This window comes from Amblyomma maculatum, chromosome 10 (genome assembly GCF_055883805.1).
Source record: "Amblyomma maculatum isolate TAMU_Amacu chromosome 10, ASM5588380v1, whole genome shotgun sequence".
Lineage (NCBI taxonomy): Eukaryota > Metazoa > Arthropoda > Arachnida > Ixodida > Ixodidae > Amblyomma > Amblyomma maculatum.
This window is the reverse complement of record NC_139353.1, coordinates 16,438,946-16,455,514: the sequence shown is the minus strand read 5'-3', so window position 1 is coordinate 16,455,514 and position 16,569 is coordinate 16,438,946. Positions and strand designations below refer to the sequence as shown.

At 48.7% G+C, this 16,569-nt stretch overlaps 1 protein-coding gene across 1 annotated transcript in view; it reads right to left on the bottom strand.

Moving 5' to 3' along the window:
- Positions 1–16,569, bottom strand: part of LOC146175667 (uncharacterized) — a 172,428-nt gene that overhangs the window by 12,461 nt on the left and 143,398 nt on the right. The window contains exon 7 of the mRNA XM_084580867.1: positions 1,166–1,277. Within this exon, the coding sequence (XP_084436993.1) occupies positions 1,166–1,277 (112 nt within the window). The remainder of the gene's footprint in view (positions 1–1,165; positions 1,278–16,569) is intronic.

Below are 16,569 nucleotides of genomic sequence, written 5' to 3'. Positions count from 1 at the left end.
AACCCACAAACCCGGCCACACGTACTACTCGTTTAAAGGGAAACTGGACCGGTTTCAGATTTCGATGAGCTTCGAGGGGTCGAATGTTTACAGATTGCAGTTTAAACATGCGAAATATCTTGGCGCTAGCATTTGAATCAGTGGCGCAATTAGCGATTAAAACCGCGACTGTTATCAGGCTTCTCTGCACCGCACAGCTACGGCTGGGGGTGTGCACGATGACGTCATTGACGGTACGAGTACATTTCTCCCATAGAAACGCTTCGTTTGAAGAGTAAAAACAACTCTACCGAAAGCAAAGCACTAGAGACGTTGTTTGGCAGAATCAGAAAAGGCAGCACTGGGAGTGAGCGAAGGCAAGGGTAATAATAAATGGTACCGTCCGTGACGTCACCGCCAAGCTTCTCTGCAGACCTTGAGTGCTCTGAGGAGAAGCTCGAGGTTTAATGATCGATTACGCCATGAGTTTGAATGCTAGCGCAAAAACACTTCACATGCATTACCTACAGCCTCTAGAAATTTGAATCCTTGAATATCACGGAATTCTCAAAAAGTGATGCAGCTGCCCTTTAAGGAGTTACTATGCTAAGAGCTCGCTCGTTGTTTCGTTCCATGACCGCGAATTTGGGGCTCTACGCATGCGAATCTTCGGGCAATATATGCTGGGGCTTAGCTGGGCACCATTATCTGCGATATGAAGCCACGAAAGGCGGGAAAGGAAGAGGCGGCGTAAAACAAATTGGGAAAAGAGCAGTGGCGCATTTAAACACAGCCGCACATATATTTTTGAACAATAAGAAGAACGTGCAACAAAAGAAAACAGCAATAAAAGGATACAAGTGAGGAGATTCTTGAAAAATTAAATAGAAAAAAATAATCATGGATCTGACTTTTTATTCGTTGTAATCACTTGCGCGCGCTACTGCGCGAATAGTAAGGTAAGCAAAAGAAGGAAAAAAGCTTTGAAGAGGAGGCGTACGAGAGGGCGGACGAGATGGAGAAACCAACGACGGGAATGTGGCTAATACTGGTGCTGCGATGCAAGAATTAGGCCATGGCGGTCACCTGATAGTTGTTAACAGTGGCCACAACAGACGAGTAACTGCTCTGCGGTTACTTCAAACTATACGATCAAAATGTACATGTCTTAGGTGAGCTTGCTTACCTGCACGAGGCTAGGTCTGGTCGGCTGGCGGCTGCTCTGCTCCGTGCACGAGTGCACGGAGTGCTCCGAGGCCTCGGCCTGGTCGCCATTCCTGGACGAAGGAGCTGACATCCTGCGAGACACAAAAAGACGGGAGATACCAGTTACAGAAGCGATTTCGGAAAGAAATGAAAAGCTCAACTGCCTGCTCACATAATATATTAATAAAAGACGGAAAAAGAGGCAACGTCGACCAGAACAGATTTTATAAAAATGAAAAAAAAAAAAAAAAAAAGCATAATGCGCAAACGTCGAACGATGTCCGAACGTTTCCGCTCACTGTGGGGCCACAATTCTCTGGTCACATCATCAGTTTTCCGTAAAACAAGAAAATCCCCAGAGTCCTTCCGTCGATTTCCGCCTTATAGCTTGGGCTGGCTCGAAATCTCCGGTCGTACCAAAAAATAAATAAATAAATAAAAACAACATATAATGTCCTCTACTCCGTTTCAAGAGCTCACAAAGTTCTTGGTATCCTAGACCGTATGTCCTGCCGGCATGATGGGACAGTGCTTCTCCATACAAGACGCGTTACGGAAAAAATACACAGACAAGCAGGCTAAAGTATGAACGAGGCATTGACCCCTTCCGGCTTGAATCCCCTGCCTCCCATGCGTCCGCTTTCCCAAGTACAGCATCGCGGTTCAAGCTCTCGGCTGAGCCGCCCGGGTCGGCCAGTTAGTGGGCCATAAATAAGCCAGTGCAGGGACACGCAGCGCCCGGTACAGCGTTGAGCTCTTTTCGTCCGATGTTTTGGCGCTTTTCCGTCTTCCAGAATCCGTGGACCGCAAACGTGTGAGACGTCATGCATGAAGCAGCGAGCAACGAACGAACAGAAAACCCTCCGCCGAGGAGGTGAAACGTGAAGGGCAAGAAACAAGAACTAACATTGATAAAACTTCCAAAAGATTAGTGCTCGCAGTTAATGAAAGGGCTCCTTACAATTAAGCGTATACGAATTCTGGCTAATCGAAGGTCACAGACAGCCTGCTTTTCTCCAGCTTCGGTGTTTTATAACCGTAAGAATTAGGTGGGCAAGTTAAAAGAACACTGGGTGGCAAGTGTTTAATTATCATGTAAGTGATCCGATGCGATAAAGACAAATTACTAGCCGGGATAAAGAGAGACAAAGATAAAGAAACAAATTCACGCAGCTTATCCGCAGAATCCTAGTTGAAATACAATGAATTCTAGTCCTAATAACGTTTGAAATTCATGTGATATGACTGCAAAAGAAAGCATTACTCATGCTTCACATTTCTCATACAAGCAGGAAATATATGCTGATTTGCTGGTTTTGAAATTTTTTCCTTTTATCACGAATTTTAGCAGAATCTTTCTTCTTTTTTACAAGTTGGGGCAACCCACTTTGTTTTCCTATTATTTCATTTATTCTTGCTTCGCAAGTCTCACTGCGCCAAAGTCAGAGCCTCGTAAGTTAAATCAATGCTCCATTAGCGTAATAGCATTTCGAGGGTCACCTTTTTTTTTTTTTGCATACTGTACACTGAATTATGCATAATTCAGCGTACAAAAGATTCATAGCGAAACACAGAGTACAATGACGCACAAGAGACGACTTTCCCAGGCGTATTGGGACCGACGCTTCTTGACTCTACTTTCACTCGCCCTTCGTGAGGTAAAACTATTCTGAGTGCCCAGCAGATAACTCAGCCTTCAACACGCTTTGCGGAATTATGCCTGTCTTTTCTTAACTCGTATTCCTTTTTGCCTCTAAAGCAGCAGACAATAATTGCGTTTGTGAACACTGTTCGTCATGTCGCGGGTCGAAGATGGGCATCGAGATGTGTGACGCACTTTCAACGAAAGCTTCCTCTTTGCTCCACCCGCCTGGACCGGACGACGGCAGACGTCTGTGGCGCTTTCCAGAGATCACCCGTGACGAAATTCATAGGACTCTATGCAGTCGCACCGAGCAGGGGCACAACCACCTTGTTCTCGGCCGCCAGAGGAAACGATGCTTAACAATATTTGCGTCAGAAACAGCCATAACACACACACACACACACACACACACACACACACACACACACACACACACACACACACACACACACACACACACACACACACACACACACACACACACACACACACACACACACACACACACACACACACACACACACACACACACACACACACACACTGTCGTGACGCTGGGGCTACGTCGACCCGGCCTTCACTTGATAGCGTGCAGAGACTCGGGGTTGAAGTAGGATTGAATCTTCGAAGTTGGTGAAATATGTACAAGCAGGTTTAATGGCACTTTGAGAAACTTATTTACAATATTTACACGAAAAAGAAGGGTACATCAGCAAAATGGCAAGCGTTAAGAGTTCATAGCGAGAAGCGACTGGATGAGCCGTTTACCCAGGGCCCAGAGCGACATTTCGTGCTCTGCAGCGTCCTTAAAAACCCCCTATGTCCAGCCCCTCTCTGAAGATGCTGACCAACCAAATCCAGGGCACGCCCCTCAGGTATCGGCATCCAATCGAACACATCACTGCACTGATGGTCTGAAGCACTGACTGGTCCGGCATTCATTCGTTGGGCGTGATCACTTGTTGGCGGGAAAAGCTTGGGAACGGCGAGGAGAGGAGGTACATTTCTATTCTTCAGCAAAGAAACCACAGGCTGGTTCTGACAAGGGGTTTTACTTCTCAGAAACCCGAGTGCACGTGGCGCCGCATAGGGCTCCCAACATGGTCCCTTTTCGACAATTGCAAATCTTTCCTGCATTCCCGGGAAATCACTTAATGGCCGTATGAGTCATGCTCCTTTCTTGTCCTGCACGTCAGCGGACATGTCACTCTGTCGTCTCCTTTGGATAGGAGGCATTCATCACTGGAGGATAGCACTTCTCGACTGGAAGGGTGAACAAAAGAAAGAAAGCACTTCCTGCTATTTCCCGCAGGGGGACGTTTCTTTGTGTTTTTCCAGACGTTCTCTTGACAGGGTCAATTTGGCATTTGCAGGTTGTCCACAAAGCAAAACATGCTTACAAAACAGGATTCCTGGAAACAGGCTCACTTAGAGCCATTGGACCATCACCACATATTCACAAAACTTATCCATGCCCACAGGCGAACAATAGAGCGCGCAATTGCGGATGCTTGGTCGTAACAGCCTCCTCCCCCGCCAGAAGAGTCTCGGAGGGCAGCAGTCCCAGCTGCTGCATGAAGAGACGACTTAATGGCCTGCACGTGAACGCTTGAAGCTCGCTGTTGCTTGTCGCGTTGTCTTGATTGTTGTAGGCCAAATTGCTCGAGCTGTCTGAAACTCAACCACATGTCGAAGCAAGCACTCGGCTCCCGTCTGAAGAGACCAGGTTAAAGAAAACTGCCATTGTTGTTCGAGAAAAGCCCACTCTCAAGACGTTCAGGACCCACGTATTCCTAGAAAACCAAACGTGCTGCTTTACATAGCCACACATATACAAGCGCACGAAAAAAAAAAAAGAAACCTGATTATCAATTTGGATACATGGTGAGGAACATCTCGGACCGCTTAGAAAGATCGGCTAAGCGCGTCCGCATTCCCATTTAACTTCCCCTTTTTGTATCTTATTTCAAAATTGTACTGCTGTAAAATCAAGCTCCACCTAAGAAGGCGACTGTTCTTCGATGTCGCAGTTTGCAGCCAAGCCAGGGGACAATGGTCCGTCTCTACGGTGAATTTGGCCCCTCCAAGATAGCACTGCAATTTTTGAATGGCCCATACAATGCAAGCGCACTCTTTCTCTGACGCGCAATAAGCCCTCTCTCTAGAACTCAGCTTTCTGCTCAAGTAGAGCACGGGGTGCTCATTACCGTCGTCATCTCTCTGGCAGAGAACAGCACCTAACCCTCGATCACTGGCATCACACTGGACCGTGAATTCTCGGGCATAGTCTGGAGCTCGCAATACCGGACGGCTAATCAGCACAGCCTTCAGGTTTACGAAGGAGGCTTCCTTTTGTTCGTCCCAGACTACATTTGTCGGTTCTGTCTTGCGGAGAGCGTCGGTCAGAGGGCTGGCCAAAGCTGAATAGTTAGGGATGTAGTGATTGTAGTACCCAGTCAGACCTAGGAATGCTCGAATTTCCGTCTTCGTGCTCGGCCGCGGATAGTCTGCTACCGCAGAAATCTTAATCTCGCTGGGTTTCCTAAAACCCTGACCTACATTGTGACCCAAGTAGTCCACGGTCGCCCTTGCCAGGCAACATTTCTCGGCCTTTACGGTTAGTCCAGCTTGACGCAAAAGGCTCAGTACAGCTCTTAGATGTACCATATGGTCCGCCCATGAGTCGGAAAAAAACCGCAATGTCATCTAAGTAAGGCACTGCGAATGTTTCACACCCCTTTAAAACCCTATCCATGAGTCGGGAAAAACAAAATGGAGCATTTTTGAGCCCGAAACTCATCATTGTTGGCTGGTAGCTGCCCGTCGGAGTGACGAAAGCCGCGTATCTGCTGGCGCGTTCAGTGAGCGGTACTTGCCAGTATCCTCGAGTAAGGTCCAGCGTAGTCACATATGCCGCTCTACTGACCTGTTCTACTCTCTCCTCAATATTCGGAATAGGATACACTTGATCCCTGGTGAGAGAATTTAGCTTTCGGTAGTCTACCACAGGCCTAGGGTCTTTACCTGGAGCTTCTACTAAGATCATAGGCGAAGCATAATCGCTTTCCGAGGGTTTTATTACTCCTAATTCCAGCATGCGAGTTACTTCCCTATCCAGAATTTCTCTTTGCCTTGGAGAAAATCGGTAGCACCTTGATCGCACTGGCACGTCTGAAGTCAGCTCAATATCGTGCTCAGTCAAATCAGTCCTGCCTGGCCTGTCCACGAAGCAGGCCTCAAACTCTGTTATTATTTCGCCCAGATCGGACAGCTGGGATTTCTTTAGTTCTCCTCTCTGCTCCGTCTTTTTGTGAAGCTCCTGAGCGTTGCTTCCTTTTCCGCTGAGGCAAATCAAGTTATCCCCCATCTCCTCGGGAAGGTTTAACGTTAGATTTACCACGGCTTCCTTCTGCACATAAGGCTTCATAAGATTGCAATGATAAATGCGCACTGCTTTACGCCTATCGGGGATTTTCACTGCGTAGTTAGTGTCAGAAAGCTCTGCAACGACTTTAGCAGGTCCTTCCCACTGTACTTCGAGCTTATTCTTGGGATCATTGGCTTGCTCCATAGCTAAGTCCTCTCGGGTTCCACTTAAAAGTCTCGTGAGATTACTAGACACTGGCGGCAAGAGGTTACTTTCAAGAACGTCCTCATTCCGTGTCTTATCAAGCTCACTTTCATGTTGACTTATCTGAGATGCCTCGCTCTCAAAGTTTTCTGGCCCGCTATTTTCCGCATTTACCACTGTTTTAACTGCCGTTTCCTCCGCTGTTGATTTTTCTGAAATGAGCAGTGTAGCTAGTTCTCGCGCCTTTGAACGTGTTAAGGCTGGCACAACTCTGTCTCCGAAAAGGATGCCCCTCTTTCGCAGTAGCATATCCGATTTGTTGGAGAACAAATACGGATAGCACTTAGGAAGCTTTCCTGAAACGGCAGCCTCGGTTGTTAATTCGCCGAAAGGGCCCTCGATGACCACGTTCGCGATCGGCAAGCACACACTCTGTTCCTCAACTACCTGTCGGATCCATGCACACTGTCCTGTATAGTCGGAAGGCGATACATACGCCGGATGGACAACATCCATCGTTGCGGCCGAATCGCGCAGTACCTTGCAAGGCTTCCCGTTGACTACTAGGTCATGCAGGTAGGGTTCTAAAAGCTGCATATTTTCATCACAGTCACTGACATACGAGAAAGCAATCTTTTCTTTCCGGCAGTTGACGGCAATGTGACCCTGCTCATTACACCTAAAGCATGTGAGCGGCTTCCTAGCCCCAAACTTGTTCTTTGTGTTCTGCGCGTTGGTCACTTCCCCACTTTTCTCACTGCCGTCCTTTCTAGGGCGTTTGCCTGAAGAAGCCTTCCTATCTTCGTTTGCAAATCTAGCAAAGTGCCTTTTCTGACGGGTATTCACACTGAACTTGGGATTGCTGGGCCTATCCACTGCTGGGTTGCTGAATTGTCGGCGCGAAGCATACTCCTCAATAAGTTCGGCAGCTTCAGTTGCCGACTTAATTTCGCCTCGGTCCTGTAACCAATTTCTTTCTTTTTCTGGGAGGCAGTTATAAAACTGCTCCAAAAGAATTCGCTCGACTACAGCGTCCCTATCACTGTAGGAATCAGTGCTCTTTAGCCACTCGCTTAAATTGACTCTTAAATTGTATAGGAATTCAGGGTAACTCTCGTCCCTGGACTTAGTAGCGTTCCGAAAACGTTGTCTGAACGCCTCGGCGCTAAGCCTATACTTTCTCAGAAGGCAAGCTTTGACCTTCTCGTAGTTGTCCGCGTCCTCCTTGCTTAGCCGCGCGACAACCTCCGCTGCCTCGCAGGGCAGAACCGTCAATAATCTCTGAGACCAAGTGTCTCGCTGGAAGGACAGTTTTTCGCACGTTCGCTCAAAGTTAGCCAGATACAGACCGATATCCCCTGATATCACATATGGCTGCATGTACTTTGACATCTTGAAATCTGCCTCCTTGTTGAGACGAGGTACCGCTAGCTGGGGACAATCGCCCGACCTCTTGCTCAACTCTAGTTCTAATTTCCGGAGCTCAATGTCTAGCTTCTTTTCCTCTTTTTCCCACTCTTTCTGCTGTCTGAGCTGTTCCTTTTTTTGCCCGATGAGGTTCCATGCTTCACTGAGCTCCTCATCATCGGTTCCCAGATCAGTGATTGCCTTTATAATCAAGGGTTTTCGTGCCAAACCACTTGTATCAATTCCCAATTCCTCACACAATAGCAACAGGTCCGGTTTCTGCAGCTTTTGTAGGTCCATGATCGCTCCGAGTGTCGGCTACTTCCAAAACAACAGTGCAAACTACCAAACCTAAAGGCGTTTCCACACTCTCTTTACCAGTTCTAAAATCTAACCCTGTTCTAGAACCTGGTCCACATCAGAAGAAAAGCCAAGCACTCACCCACACATGCGATCGATGTTCCGAGCTGCCCACTTGTTGGCCGATTGTTGCTCCTGCTTGTTGCTTGAGGTGCCACCTCCGATCACAAGATGTTGTGGCTTGTAGATTCTGATCCACCTCGAATCACCAGATGTTGTAGCTTGTAGATCCAGATCCCACCTCCAATCACCAGATGTTGTGGCTTGTAGATTCAGATCCCACCGTTGGTCACCAGTTGTCGTGACGCTGGGGCTACGTCGACCCGGCCTTCACTTGATAGCGTGCAGAGACTCGGGGTTGAAGTAGGATTGAATCTTCGAAGTTGGTGAAATATGTACAAGCAGGTTTAATGGCACTTTGAGAAACTTATTTACAATATTTACACGAAAAAGAAGGGTACATCAGCAAAATGGCAAGCGTTAAGAGTTCATAGCGAGAAGCGACTGGATGAGCCGTTTACCCAGGGCCCAGAGCGACATTTCGTGCTCTGCAGCGTCCTTAAAAACCCCCTATGTCCAGCCCCTCTCTGAAGATGCTGACCAACCAAATCCAGGGCACGCCCCTCAGGTATCGGCATCCAATCGAACACATCACTGCACTGATGGTCTGAAGCACTGACTGGTCCGGCATTCATTCGTTGGGCGTGATCACTTGTTGGCGGGAAAAGCTTGGGAACGGCGAGGAGAGGAGGTACATTTCTATTCTTCAGCAAAGAAACCACAGGCTGGTTCTGACAAGGGGTTTTACTTCTCAGAAACCCGAGTGCACGTGGCGCCGCATAGGGCTCCCAACATGGTCCCTTTTCGACAATTGCAAATCTTTCCTGCATTCCCGGGAAATCACTTAATGGCCGTATGAGTCATGCTCCTTTCTTGTCCTGCACGTCAGCGGACATGTCACTCTGTCGTCTCCTTTGGATAGGAGGCATTCATCACTGGAGGATAGCACTTCTCGACTGGAAGGGTGAACAAAAGAAAGAAAGCACTTCCTGCTATTTCCCGCAGGGGGACGTTTCTTTGTGTTTTTCCAGACGTTCTCTTGACAGGGTCAATTTGGCATTTGCAGGTTGTCCACAAAGCAAAACATGCTTACAAAACAGGATTCCTGGAAACAGGCTCACTTAGAGCCATTGGACCATCACCACATATTCACAAAACTTATCCATGCCCACAGGCGAACAATAGAGCGCGCAATTGCGGATGCTTGGTCGTAACAACACACACACACACACACACACACACACACACACACACACACACACACACACACACACACACACACACACACACACACACACACACACACACACACACACACACACACACACACACACACACACACACACACACACACACACACACACACACACGCACGCACGCACGCACGCACGCACGCACACGCACGCACACGCACACGCACACGCACACACACACACACACACACACACACACACACACACACACACACACACACACACACAGCACACTTTAGCCCCTGATATTTTTAGGGCGATTTTAATAAAAATTGGAGAACGTGTTTTGTTTAAATCAGAAGCAGTCACTTTTTTTTTGCTGTTTTCTAAATTTGGCCAAAGTTGATGCGTTGTAGAGCAACCAGCTGACAGTCTAGAGTCTCAAGCGTTGCCTGAAATTAGGAACATAACCTGCATAATAAAAACAAAGTTTTTAGTGAGAGCAACTTAATGCCTCGTGCCAGAATGAGGGATTGAAAATTGACCTTCTTTCAGGGCGTTGCACCTGAAACAAAGTTCTATATTTCGCTAAAGCAACGATTACAAAAAAAAAATGTATTTAATAACTCTCCAAACAGGAAACTTTCATATATTTGCTGAGTAAACAATAATACAGAACAATATTTTAGTGCGGTCATCAGGGCTCCAAACTTCCCTTTTCTTTAAATGGCAAAAACGTGTTTGGCACCTCTAGTGATATACGATTTCTTTTTCGAGCAATTTATTTCGTAACATGCAAAACTAACGTACATTCCTTTCTGTCATGACATTTGTCCACCACATATAACAATTACATTAAGCGCAAAAAATAGTCTAGGCACCTCAATTGCCGCTCTTATCAGAACACATCCAGTTGGCAACTCAGTAGCAAGAAAAAATAACATGCGTCATTCAATCCCCTGCTTCGCACTCGTCTCACGTCTAGCACCGTGTGGAGGACATCCTTAAGGGGCTGAGAAAGGAGAGTGCCCTGCAGACGCCCCGTAATTTGTTCCCCCATGCAAAGTAATCTGGCGCCGTTACACGAACCCTTTATCGTAAAGAGCCGAAGCGCACGAGCGAGGCAGCCGAGCGGGCAAATGCACGAGACCACAGATGGGAGAGGGGTTGACACTTAAAGCGCTTCGGGACGAACACCCAGCACCGCCGCCGAAGCCTACACGTAAATGAAGCGGAGGGGCTCGAGGGCGAGGACAAAAGAGTGTTGCGGGGAGAAGGGCGATCTCTAAAACATCTAAGGGACGCAAGAACGGAGCTTCACTGGCGGAACTCGACAGGAAAAAACGAGAAAATGCGGTGCGGGAGTTAAGGGAATGGGGATAAAAGAGTAGGGGAGAGGCGCCCATTAAGGACGAGACGCGTGCGAAATGTGTGCGCAAAGGACCAACGAGACGGGGGAAGACTCATCCCCCTGCATGGGAACACAGACGCACGCAGGGCACCTAATTAAAGTCGTCGCTGACTGCGCCTTCCCCTCCCCCTCGTCCAGCGTGGTGTCGTCTTTCATTGGCAGCGCAGCCATCCCGAACGTATGGCTCGTCCGTATGGCAGGGAATGGGCCACGAAGGTGCCAAGAAAGGGGGAGGGTCATTGTTGTTGTAGCAGAGTACACTACTGGAGTTAATTGTAGCTATTGTGGCTGCTTTTCCTTACTGCCACCCCCCCCTCCCCCCCCCCATGCTACTGCAAATTATACACTCATAAGTACGCGAGAACCGGCTAAACTGGTGAAACCGCACCTTGGCGAAGATCCGCACTGCTGTCAGGGGAACTACACGCGACAAAGTCGGGTCGAGTCGGCCTGTCGGGATGAAAACCGGCTGTCGGGCTCATGTATACGTAGGATGTCGAGCGAAACGATTGTCGAGTCGGGCTGAGCCATCACAACTGCAGGGGGTATGTTGTCTCGACCAGACCCGCTGGGCGAGGAGCATGTATACGCTGACGCGTTAGGGCCAGCGTATCCTCTCTTGCCTCTGTGCTGGCCGGCCAGCAGAAGGAGACGGGACCGTGAGCTTTTCATTTGCGCATTCCTCCTCTGTCACCTCTCCCACCTGCGTCTAGTTCTGTAGTTCGACACAAGATGAAGCGGCGATCTCAGCTAGATAAAAACGGGTTCATGTAAACCCGGACGAGTCGGGCTGATTCAGCCGGACTGCCGGCTAGCCCCGACTTGACCCACTCGCGTTGGACTCTGCATTGCTTCGAAGGTCGCTTTGAATTTCCAGTCAAGGAGATCGCCTTTCAGGTGCCCGACTACTAGAAGTGCACAGTGTCAGAACCCTTCCCTGAACATCACAAGAAAACTAGCCACAACACACCGCTGCAGTCGTTTGTTATTATCGACGAAAAAAGATCACCGTCTTCGCACAATCTACAAAAGCCAATAAGCGTACAATCTACTGTAACCTCTTTTTCTCTTTAAATATACCACCCTGCACTTGCTTTTTAAACGCGATATCTGTGCTTGGTGTTAAATAGCTACATAAAAGCCTCGCCCTTAATGCTGCACACAATATCTGGGCGGGTTGTAGGGAGATCACGAGACGGAGGAGTTGGGGGAGAGGGAGGATCTTGTTCTTATTTCGTTTCCCCCTACTAGCGCTCGTTTTTGATGGTGTTTCGTCGAACACGCGTATATATATATATACAACTCATCGAAAATGCCGTCGGTGGCTGCCGGCTGAACGACAATAAACCCTAATGAAAGGCGAGTGAGAGCCGACCAAGGAGCGAGCGTACAAGAGAGCGCCAGTGTCGGCCGAGTGGCTCTTTTCATCAGCGCTCAGCTCGTTAGGAAACGACTGAAAAGCGAGAGCTCTCGTGTACACACGCTCCCGCGCTCAGGCCCGGGGTAAAATGTCAGCGGTGCGCAAAAGTACCAACCGAGACGTGGCAGGCAGCCTGCGAACGGGTGACTTAGAGGAGGCGGAAAGAGGCGGGTGAGGAGGTGCCGTCGTCGGCGGCTGGGTCATTTAGGGGGCACCAGGAACCTAATGCGATTAGAATGTCCTCGCCTTAACGCCCAAGTAGCTTTCTTCCGCCCAAGAACACGTACGAGACGGACACCGCGTTCCCGGCGAGCTCTCGCCTCGGGCCTCGCATCGCCGCCCGAGAAGCCGCGTTCGTTTTCGAGGAGACGACCGCTCTCCAGCGGCACTCTCCTGGAGATGAAAGCTTGGGGCTCAAATGGGAGCTAATCAAACGATGATGCCCTACATCAATAACTGAGCGCGATAGGGGAAGTCCTTCCTTCCGCCGCTCTGCGCGCGGCCTCGGAGCTGCTCGGTTGTTAACCCTAAATGCGAAACGGCGCCGACTGCCGTGAAGATGAAACATCCGTTCCTCGCGTTCGCCCGCCGGAGTGTGGAATGAGTCGAGAAGGATCTTAGCTGCGAAGTCTCGCGGTGCTTGCGAGAAACGCTACGAGTGAGCCGAGCGGGGAAAGCGAAGCGTGTGCTTCGGCAAATGAAGACAGACTGCGAGGTGCGCGAGATGACCGCATACATGCGCCGCTCCGGGCTTCGAGTAGCGAATTCTTTGTGTGAGAAAATTATGCACAGGTCTTTTATATTGCGGCTGTCTTTGCGTAATGAAGGTGGAATGAGTGTACCTTATGCAAGGAATATGGCTTCGTCGACGTTGCTCTAGTGTATGAAAAGAAAAATGAATTTGAGATAAGCGCCAATTTTTCTCCCGCATGCAAATATGTAGAGTGGTGGTAAGGGTTTATCTAGGCCAAGCAAACTCTAGAGAAGTTCTTGCTCTTCAGCCGAAAACAGCAGCGCTTGACTGGTAATATTATTATTATATAGTAATTTTTTTAGTCTCAAAGGTCGGCATCTCAATGTCGCAGCCCCTCTAAGAAATGAAAACAACACAGGCGATTTACATAATAACCTCAATATCAAAGGAGTCAGTTTGCGCACAAAAACGAATTGCGCTGCTGCTTCTGCACTGATGTAGGATTCTTCTTCCGTACAGAAGAAAACAATTTAGAGCAAAGAAAATAAGCATGATTTTGTCTGAGACCAATGCAGTAATTATTGTTAAAAAGGGATAATGCATCCTCTTAAATATTAGAAGCGCCTGCACTTGGAAATCAAGCAAAACCTTATCAGAGTCGCGAGCAAGTATAGGTTTGGGCTGATCACCCAGCATGTGCAAGGAGACGGCACCGTGTCTGGGCGTCGAACATAGTTTTCAGCTGTTCAGACCCAGAAACATCTTCGCGTGCGCCTTTTTATTAAATCAATACCACATTCCCTGGGAAGTGAACGGGTCGGTCTACTTGTTCCAGCGCGGACCGGACATCGCAGCCGTGCCGATCGGGAGCGATGCCGGGCCTCTCTCCCTCTTTTCGCAGTTTGTAGTTCTTCTGCCCCTCCGCCGACAAAGTTGGCCTCCAGCCGTGCGGCCACCATCCGAGGCGTAATCTCGTAAACGCTTTCGCGGCGCACCCGTTCCGCCCTGTGATTGGTCGGCGGCCACTCAGCGAACTGCCGCTGTACGGGGCGTCCGCCCTGCTCCTTCCGTGCCGAGCGGCCACGGCGAAAAGGCCGAGCGCGGGAAGGTATCTGCGTCTCAGGTGCGGAGAGGGCGTTGCGCTGTTCCCACAACGCAAAAAGGTGCGGCGGCTTCTTGAGCAGCGTGGACCTTTCGTCTGCGGTGTCTTAGACAATAGCGGAGGTAGTCGGTTTTCTAAAGGAGGTTAATTGACGAGCTTACATGTGATGAGGTTACCTCTACTATCGAGGGCTACCCATAGGCTTCTGGGCTATGTGGACGCCCAAAAGAAAAAAAAAAATGCGCCAGTCAACAAAGGTTCGATAGAGCACGCCAAATGTTTGAATGAAAGCCTTTAAAAGCATACTGCAGAGGTTAGAGGAAGAAGCATGGGGATTTATGATATTGATGACACTGTGTATAACACAAGTTATAACTATAAACTTTGTTACAATGTCCGCTGCCATTGTAATCCGGTAAGTGCATCAAATAAGTGTTGAATTTTAGTTTGTCATATGTAAATAGCATTTGTGTGATTTTCGTTGATTTTGTTTTCGTGAAATGCAATGTGTCAAGACCAGGCAATAGAGAAAAAAAAAACTAGGTGTTGATCATACAAACGCACGTAATTGAAGTAGCTTCAGTGGGAAAGGTCATTCCACGTGGCACGATAAAAAATGGTGTATACGGGATACGGAAAAAAAAAAAAAGGTAACACGAGCAAACAGAAAGGCCTTTTCTGCTCACCCTTCTTGGTGAAAACAAAACAGGTGAGAACTGGTGTGCCCAGCATGGTCACAATATCTTCAGCGCAGAATCAAAGTATGTCTTAGGCTTTAAGTTGACGCGTTGACGCTCTGTAAATGTACAATCATGAGCAAAAGTTGTATACAACACGCAGCCGGTGGCGGAGCTTGGGAAAACTGCATTGCAATGGCTTCTAGCAACAGCAACAGCTGTGCCTTTTTCAAGAGCGGATACGACATGCCTTCTTACGAGTTGTATGAAGAATGCTACAGCAGCTTACTAGGCCCAGCCAGAAGTCCGGCACATTCGTCTAAAAAGGCTCGATCGAACATTGAAATTTTATGTTCCGCGTGATATTCCGCGTCATCAGGCATGCTTGCTACATAAACTTCGTTTAAACGTGGCTTTCACGCGCAAGTACTTGCATTTAATTGGACAGCTGGACTCGCCGGAATGTTCAACTCCCAGAGACTCTGTACCATATATTACTGGTGTGCCCAGTGTATGCGGGCGAAAGAAGTGTGCTAGCCGCTTCCTTGAAGCGTTTGTACAAGAGGCCTTTGTCGGAGGAACTGCTGCTGGGCGCTTGGCAGGACAAGGGGAAGGGTGTCCAGGCAGTGCGTGCTTTTTGCCGTTTTTTGTGCACCAGCGGGCTTGATTCGTGCTTGTGAGGCAAACTACTGTGCCTGTATATATATTTCATATGCCTTCTCCCACATCGTCACCCATCATGACCTTCTTTCTTCTCCCCTTCCCCTTCCCCGGTGCAGAGTAGCAGACCAGATTTGAATTATTCCGGCCAACCTCTCTGCTTTTCCTTTCAATAAATTCATCTATCTATCTGGGATCGAGACAATCGTGGCGGTGCCCAATTTTATCGTCCTGCATGTGCAGCTGTGGTTGTCCCTGTCGATAAATGGGGTTTAGATGCAGTTTTGCTGAGATCCGCTCACGGCTGCTTGTTGTACACCACATTTGCTCACGATTGTACATAATGCAGACAAGGAGTCATGTTGACGACCATTTACAACGCATTATTACTCAGCTCTGCCAACGTCGACACAAACTATCGCCGGCAGTTGCGCGGCAGTTGAGTACAGCTCCGAAGATTCAAACAGTGGACTCAAACAAAACCGCGGCGGTGGAACCACAGTCAAGCGCAGATGCAAAAGTGATGCACTCTATTGTCGGTGCGCGTTCAAAGGATTCTAGTGGCCAAAACTGCTCAAAAACCTTTCTTGTACGGCTTCTCGCAAAACCGATACAGTTACTTTGACACGTACAAACATTTTTAAACTATTAGAACACGAGTTCGCTACATTTCAGCCCTGGCGTCAAGAAAAGGCCCGGTTTCATAGCACCGGATCACTGCAAAGAACTGCACTGCCTGTCCACGATCGCAGAGAGAGACACCCATTGTTGGCAGCGCCGCAAGTATTGATAGAGAGAGGGAGTGTGAGGGAAAGGTCTCGGATCGTAAATGCAAAGAACGGGAGAGTGAAAAAAATAAAAAGATTGCGCGAGTTTGACGCGTTTCTTATCTCGCCCGCGCCACTGGCGACCGCGTCTCGGCAGCCTTTAAATGCCGCCGCACACGGCGCGTTACGCCTCCTTTCCGCAACGTCGGCACACGCAGCAGCAGTCGCGGAGAAGACTGGGGCCGCGGGAGCAGCCGCTGAAAGTTCCCGTTATCACAGACTCGTATAAGAACACCCCCACCCTCTTTTTCTCTCCCTTCACCGCTTTAGACGATGCGCTAACTTCCCTTCGGAGGAGAAGATTGTATTCTTTTTAGCACCCGCCTACTTATACAGCTGAACGGGAAGGCTGAAGGA